The 7,668-nt window shown below is 46.7% G+C and overlaps 2 protein-coding genes across 2 annotated transcripts in view; one reads left to right on the forward strand and one right to left on the reverse strand.

Moving 5' to 3' along the window:
• Positions 1-338: 338 nt before the first annotated feature.
• IKZF5 (IKAROS family zinc finger 5) lies at positions 339-3,932 on the forward strand. The gene is made up of 2 exons (XM_006107765.3): positions 339-1,261; positions 1,547-3,932. The coding sequence occupies exons 1-2, from the start codon at positions 1,150-1,152 to the stop codon at positions 2,488-2,490; spliced, it is 1,056 nt and encodes a 351-aa protein (XP_006107827.1). The 5' UTR covers positions 339-1,149; the 3' UTR covers positions 2,491-3,932.
• A 1,589-nt stretch (positions 3,933-5,521) lies between these two features.
• The window catches only part of PSTK (phosphoseryl-tRNA kinase), a 4,440-nt gene continuing 2,293 nt past the window's right edge, over positions 5,522-7,668 (reverse strand). The window contains 2 exon segments of the mRNA XM_023748449.1: positions 5,522-6,139; positions 7,312-7,407. Of these exon segments, the coding sequence (XP_023604217.1) occupies positions 5,943-6,139; positions 7,312-7,407 (293 nt within the window). The 3' untranslated portion in view covers positions 5,522-5,942.

The raw sequence follows: 7,668 nt of genomic DNA on the forward strand, positions 1-7,668 counted from the left end.
TACATTTTTCTGTATCTGTGCTACAACTGCAGAGTGGAGTAGTTGTGATAGAAACCATGTGGCCCCACAGCCTGAAGGATTTGCTGTCGAGCCTTATAGGAAAAGGTGCCTGGCCCTGACCTAGATGGTCTATGGCCTTGTAGTCGAGGGACCAGCAGCTGAGACCTGGGAGCTGGTTAGAAGTGCAGACTGTCAGGCCGATCCACAGCTCCCTGAGTGATTCGTACGTACATTCAGTTTAGAGAGTCCCTGGCTTAGGATGGCAGCAGGAGGGAGGGAGGGAGGGAGGGAGGGTAGTGCTGAGCCCCGGGCCTCTGGCGCAATGGTGTTGCTGGATGTTGGACTTGCACCAGCAGCAAAATCACTTCTCTTCCCTGGGTGGGGTGCTGCTTGAGTTCCTCACGGCAGCGCTGCTGCCTTCTGGGGCTGGGGTGGAAGGGCTTTCCCTGGAAGCTGTAGGAAGAGCACGTCCCTGCAGACACTCTAGTGTGCAGGTTGCTGGGCTGGGATTGAGGGGCCACGGCTGTCCCCAGCATTTGCTGGTTTTCCTGTTATGAACGCTTGCCCTGTTTCCTTATACAAAGAAGTAGTCGGATTAGGTTAAGAGCCAAGAGCCAAAGACCTTTTAGCTCTCAAAGTCCTACAGTTCCAGCATTCAGAGGAATCTACTACAATATTTTTATGTGCTTAATTAGAATATTAGGATCCTAAATGCAGCCCAGAATCTAGGACATCTGCACAACGGAGTGGAACAGCGCAAAACGCAGCATTGATCGGTTTAGGCTAAAGGAAGCAGAGTAGGATCTGGGGAGATTTTCATGACTTCCAGTTACATTTCTAGAAGTGGCTGGAAACTTACACGTGTATCTGCGTGGTCACTACTTACTCCCCTCTGTCTCCTCTCTGTCAAACAAGGGTAGCACCCTGATCTCTTCTACAAACGCATGGTGAGGACTGGTAGCATTTGTGAGTAAGCGCAGTGAACTGTGATCTTAGGAAAGGTTTTGTGCTACTTCAGACTAAAATGCTACATTGAGTTGCCTCTGAGATGCATACTTTTGCTGTTCTTTGTTTATAGCTGGGACAGATGGCGATCAAAATGGACTTGACCACCCATCTGTTGAAGTTTCCCTGGATGAAAACTCAGGAATGTTAGTAGACGGCTTCGAAAGGACCTTCGATGGGAAGCTCAAGTGTCGTTATTGCAACTATGCCAGCAAAGGGACAGCCCGGCTTATCGAACACATCCGAATCCACACAGGTAACAGAGCCGGCGAGGAGTGCGCTTCTGTGGAGGCAGGAGAGGGGCCAAGGAGGGCAGGCTGACCTGTGGTATAAGTAGTTCTGATAGTTTAAAAATGAAGGTTGACGTAAGGTTTGAATAGATGGGAAGTACTGTACTTTTAAAAAGTGATAGCATAACAACATGCACCCAGGAAGTGAGGCCCCTTGTAAAGCTTCCCCTTCCTCGGCCATCTTTCTCCTGCTCCAAATCATCTCTCAACCTCTGTCTTGCCATTTCTCCCCCATTTTTCTTTTGAAACAGGTGAAAAACCTCATAGATGTCACTTATGTCCATTTGCCTCTGCTTACGAGCGTCACCTGGAAGCCCATATGCGTTCCCATACAGGAGAAAAACCATATAAATGTGAATTGTGTTCCTTCCGCTGCAGCGATCGAAGCAACCTGTCCCATCATCGACGGCGCAAGCATAAGATGGTGCCAATCAAAGGTGCGAGGTCTTCCCTAAGCAGCAAGAAAATGTGGGGTGTTTTACAGAAGAAAACCAGCAACCTGGGCTATAGCAGAAGAGCATTAATCAACTTAAGTCCGCCTTCCATGGTGGTTCAGAAGCCAGACTACCTTAACGACTTCACCCATGAAATCCCCAACATCCAGACGGACTCCTATGAAAGTATGGCGAAAAGCACCTCAACTGGGGGCCTACCCAGGGACCCCCAAGAACTCCTGGTCGACAACCCCCTCAATCAGCTCTCCACTCTCGCAGGGCAGTTGTCCAGCCTGCCCCCCGAAAACCAGAACCCCGCGTCCCCCGACGTCGTGCCCTGCCCGGACGAGAAGCCTTTCCTGCTGCAGCAGCCCTCGGCCCAGGCAGTGGTTTCTGCCGTGGCCGCGAGTATTCCTCAGAGCGCCTCCCCCACCAGCCCCGAGCCTCGGCCGCCCCAGAGCCAGAGGAACTACAGTCCCGTGGCAGGTCCAAGCAGCGAACCCAGTGCCCACACGAGCACCCCGAGCATAGGAAACAGCCAGCCGAGCACGCCCGCCCCGACCCTGCCGGCCCAGGACCCGCAGCTCCTGCACCACTGCCAGCACTGTGACATGTACTTTGCCGACAACATCCTCTACACCATTCACATGGGATGTCACGGGTATGAGAACCCTTTCCAGTGCAACATCTGCGGGTGCAAATGTAAGAACAAGTACGACTTCGCCTGTCACTTCGCAAGAGGGCAGCACAACCAGCACTGACCGGACGTCACAGTGCTCTGTCCTTGGTTGTGGCTTCATGCGTTTTTTAGTTTTGTTTATTGTTGGTTTTTGTTGGTAGGGGGAGGACCCATCCCTAATATGCTAATTTAAAGTTTATACATTATATTTATAGAAAACAAAGTTGACAATAGAAACAAATGTTTTCCTTTTTTTTTTCTCCATAAAAGTTTGTTCTAATTTATATATTAGAACAATTAGACACATTGGTGTCTGTTTTTTCCTTTTATTTAGACTTTGATGATTGAAGTGCAATCTTAATCTTACAGGTATTCATTTAAACTCCCATGCTTAAGGTCCATGTAGACTTCAGAGCTTGATCCTAGTGGTGTTTCACTATATACGCAGCTAGATGTCATGTCTGCCTCATTTAAAAATGGTAGAATAAATCACTTTCTCACAAACTTTGTTACAACTTATTTCCATGTTTAGCAGAGGAATTGCCTTTAAAATTGCTCTTTAGATAGTTGAAATACTATCTAGTTCACTTAGTTTAAGTTGAATTGATAGTTTCAACTGATAGAAGTAAAGCTATTTCAGTATATAGTAAACCTTTTTCTTTTTTTCCATAAGGGGGGGATGTAAAACAGTTAATTCTTTTAAAATGAAAGCTATAAAAATTTGAGAGGAATGTCCTGAAATGAAATAAAACAAGGCTTTACATTGAAAATGGAGCTTAATATTTGAAAACCTGTTTATTCAGTCTCGTTTAAAAATGCATCAATTTGCCATTGGATTCATTTTATTATACTTGTAGTTTATTTTAAAAACCACAATACATGAGAATGCTGGAAATGTCAGGTGATTACCTATGAAGACGCCTTTTTTGTTCTTTTAGTTTGAACCTTGTATTTAAACGCTTTCTTCTGACGTCATTACTGTCAGGTGAGCTTGACAAGGACATTGAGTGTCTGTTCTCCCTCCTGTTCCTTTGATGACCAAAGAGGTAAGTGACAGTCCCATCTGGTTCCCGGAGACAGTCCTTCACGAAACACGAAATTCCGCCTCCTGTTTCCTGCCTCCGGCCTTGCACCCATTTGTTGTCCATAATTTCTCAGATGTGTGTATAGGAACACATGGGAAATGGGATGAAGTGTATTTTTAAAAACGAAACACATCCAAAACGAATTCTTCTCTTCAGAATTGGCCCCTTAGAACACTTAGTGTGACTTCAGGTTGTGATGCTCGTTGCCGTTGCACCAGTCTTTCCTGCGCGGCGACAGAGCCATGGAAGCCGACTGCCTCGACACCTAGTGGGAAAGGACTTACCGTGTGAAAGTAGATTTAACTTGTTTACAGAAATAAGACGTGCTCATTAATCTAGAGGAATTTTGAATAGGAGGCTGCTGTTGATATATTGTGTAATAACTCGCTTACCCTGAAGAGCGCTTGGTCAAACAATAAACTTACTGTTTCTAACTGTTGGTTTTTGTGTGCTTTGCAAGCATTTTACTTTTAATTTGGTTTAAAGCTTGGAGTGTTACTCATCGGGTTTGTAAAGAGAACACCCTAACGATTGAGCATTTATTAACCAGAAAGGACCACTACTCCTAAAGGGAGATGTTGAAGGCTTATGTCCACAAAAGCCCTACATGCCAAGGGAATGGATCTTCTGGCCCCAAATGCTAGGAAGCCTTTCAAAGGAGTTCTTGTGGGTGAATGTTTCATCTCAGCTCCTCTCAGTTGCACTGCTCAAAGCAGCAGCATCTTAGAGGGTTCCTCCAACTCGACCTCTTCCCTCAAAGCTGAGGCTCCTGCGGCCAAAACCTAGTCCTGCTTCGCTCCGTTGCTTTGACCGCTTAGACCAGGGTCCGTGCCGCCATTTCCAGATGCATAACTTCGCCCCTTTTCATTTATTCCCACAAAGCACGAGGTTGCTTTGGAAGCTTTTATTCAAATAAAAGCAATACGCAAAATAGAAAATGCAGGTTTTCGTGAAATAAAAGGAAGAACTCTCGTTAAAACCAGTTTATTAACTGCATTCTGGGCCAGATAGTGACAAATATATTTTTTCTGACAACTAAAGATAGATGTTTTGAAGGTGCATTTTACTTTCAATGTAGACATTTTTTCATAATTACAAACTCGAATGTATGACTCTTTTCCCTGAGACTGGGCGCAGTTGGTGTAACAAAGGCCTGATGCCTGGAAGTCAGTTACGGCTCAATGCACGGCAAGTCCTGGAAGCGAATCTGCCTTAGGCGCTCCGTAGTGTTTTGTTTTTGAGAAGATTTAGGGTTTCACTTAAATCTGCGTTAAATGTATCTTCCATTAAATATTGAGTATATTTATCCCATTTTATATTTAATCCTGTTTTATAGAAATGAGGTGTTTGGAAAGTTTAACATGCAATGTTTATAGTATTTTGCTGTTAACAGGCAATGTTCTGAAAGAATTTATTTTTGTTCAGTGAACATAAGTTTAGATTTTTAAAGTTGGTAGATAATTTATCTCCACTAATATTTTTTTAAGAAACTGAAAAAATTAATATGGAATAACTTTATTTCAGATTTTACTAATGTAGTATGAAGCTACAACTTCTTGAGATTCAAGTAAAGGCTAGACTTCTACTTTGAAAAAATTCTATTGGGTATTTTCCAGTGCTATTTCATTTTAGAAAAAGGTGTTTGCCATTCATCTGCAGAACTATTTGATAAAGGGAATATTGCTAAATAAATGTTCACAAATAAACCTCATTTTAAATTCTACAAAAATATTTATCAAATGGCTGTATTATTTTTAAAAATTCCCTACTAAGGATTTTTTCACTAAATAGTTTTAGAGGGTATATGATTTCTAGAACATGTTTTTGTTAATATGTACTTTGATGTAAAGAACATACTTTGTATGCAAAACGAGTATGATTGCAAAAACTTGTCTAGGGATTGCAGAAAGAGATCAATGCTGAAATACCATGCCCAGTGTGTAGTTCATGTTGTGCAAGAAGCTTTGCCTCTGTAATATGTGAATAAAAAGTAACACTTCCTAATGTTTGCCATTCTTTTTTGAGAACTAGGATCCAATTAACTTTTTAATTAAAACACAAGGTTTATGGCTACATTGTTGGAATTTGTAGAATGCCTTACCCATAAGTAGCTCTGTCACATGGCTTAGAAACAAAAGCTCCACACACCCACATTGTCTCCTTTCTAGTTTCTTCGCTTTATTAAAGGTCCTTGCAGGCTGCCTCCCGCCCCACCCAGCCCTGCGGTCCCGGCACAGCAAGGAGGGAGGCAGCCTCTGAGGCTCCGTCATCCACGTCACGTGCGACGGGGATGACCAGTCATTTCTGTTACGACAAACGGATCTTAATTTTTATGAACAATAAGTCTGGCAACTCCTGTCATTGCCCTAGAGAATATGCAGTAATACAAAATTGTAGTCAGTTTGCGAAATCTTCACCAAAATCAGACCTTTGATTGGAAATGGAGACGTTAATGCTGCTTTGGAAAGTACTTCTGCACGAGGCTGTCTTTCTCATCATGAAAAAGAGCAACCACGTCGGGGACGCCCAGGGCCCGCGAGCACAGGGGTGCCTTGTGGCCGAGCCTCAGGTCCCGCAGCAGCTCTGCTCGGAGCTGGTTCAGCGCCGCCGCCAGGAGCTTCAGGTCGGGAGGCCGCACGCGCGCATCTAAAACCAAGAGTCTGGGTCACGGGAGTCACACCAGCGGGAGAGCCACTGGGTTACTCAGACAAGCGGTCAGACCCCGTATGTACAGCTGAGCTGGTGGCAGACAGAAAGTCCTGTTAATGTGACACAGCAAGTCCTTTAAGTGACCTGCTATGAAGTTGCTGAGCAGGAAAGAAGCCTGAGGGGGAGCTTGTTGACGAGAGCCGACCTCACATCCGTGAGCTGACAGGCACTGGGGCCTGAGACAGAAGGACCATCCGCCCTGGGAACGGCTGCTACCCAGCACACTGTCCTGCGGCTTCCTACCGGATGGAGCGTCTGCCCGTCAGCCCACATGCAGTTTCCATGCGAACGACAACACAGTGGCTGCAGTACACTCATACCTGCACCCAGAGCCCCAGTCGCAGAACTGCGTCATCTCCAGCTATCACCTTCCTGCTCCCCAACCCCCAGCCCCCCAACCCCCCAAGCCCCCACCAATGTGGTGGCTGAGTCTAGATGTCCCTGTCCTGACGTTTCCGGGGCCTGGGCTGCCGTGGCCATTCTTGGGCTGCTCTCCTTCTGCATAATGTGCTCGTGGTTCACCCATGGAACGTGCATCAGCGCTTTACTCCTTTCTATGGCGAACGGCCCACTGTATGTGATACCACATTTTCTACCGATGGTTGTCCGCCGATGGACATCTGGTTGCTTCCACCTGCTGGCTCTTATGAATGCTGCCGCTGGGAACGTGTGTGCCTCAGAGTGGCACTGCTGCCCTAGCTGGTTTGGCTCAGTGGATAGAGCATTGGCCGAACTGAAAGGTCCCAGGTTCGATTCCGGTCAAGGGCACAGGCCCAGGTTGTGGGCTCGATCCCCAGTGGGGGACTTGCAGGAGGCAGCCGATCCAGGATTCTCTCTCATCATGGATGTTTCTCTCCCTCTCCCCTCCTCTCTGAAATCAATACAAATATATTAATTTTTTAAAAAAAAGAGTGGCACCGCTGGGTCCCATGGTAACGCTGCCTATCCATTCCTGCGGCAGCCATGGGGCTCCGGCCTCACCACCCTCAGCAGCACTGACCTTGCTGGCTCCGTGTCCTGGGCTGCAGGGGCCCTCCCTGTGTTTGATTTGCATTTCCCTGGTGGGTAACGATACCACGCGTGTTCACAGAACAGAACTACCCACATACCTTTTGCTTCCTTCATTGTCTCAGAGACGATCCTTCGCAGCGTCTGATCAGCTTGGTGAAGCGTGTTGGTTGAACAAATAATTCTGTCAGATTCCTATGTGAGAGAGACACTGTGGTGAGAACGGGTGTAGTTCAGACAGGGCCTGGCTGCCTGGAGGCGGGAGTGGTCTGTTCCTCCTTCTCCCGGAGGGAGGCTCTGAGTGAGATGCGTCCGGCTGGACCGGGCAGGGGTGCGGGTGAGTGTCCACTGATGGGCTCGCGGGGAAAACACGAGGCCGGCTCCCAGTGCCTGTCAGTCTGTGTGAACAGCCCCCCCACCCCGCCCGCAGTGACCCACACAAGGCTGGATTTCCAAAA

This window comes from Myotis lucifugus, unplaced genomic scaffold, assembly GCF_000147115.1.
Source record: "Myotis lucifugus unplaced genomic scaffold, Myoluc2.0 scaffold_1414, whole genome shotgun sequence".
NCBI classification, from domain to species: domain Eukaryota; kingdom Metazoa; phylum Chordata; class Mammalia; order Chiroptera; family Vespertilionidae; genus Myotis; species Myotis lucifugus.

Excerpts from the sequence above, each read along its gene's own strand:
- IKZF5 (XM_006107765.3), top strand. The coding sequence starts at position 1,150 with ATGTTAGTAGACGGCTTCGAAAGGACCTTCGATGGGAAGCTCAAGTGT. Across the intron at positions 1,262-1,546 it reads ACACATCCGAATCCACACAG|GTGAAAAACCTCATAGATGT; the intron begins GTAACAGAGCCG and ends CTTTTGAAACAG.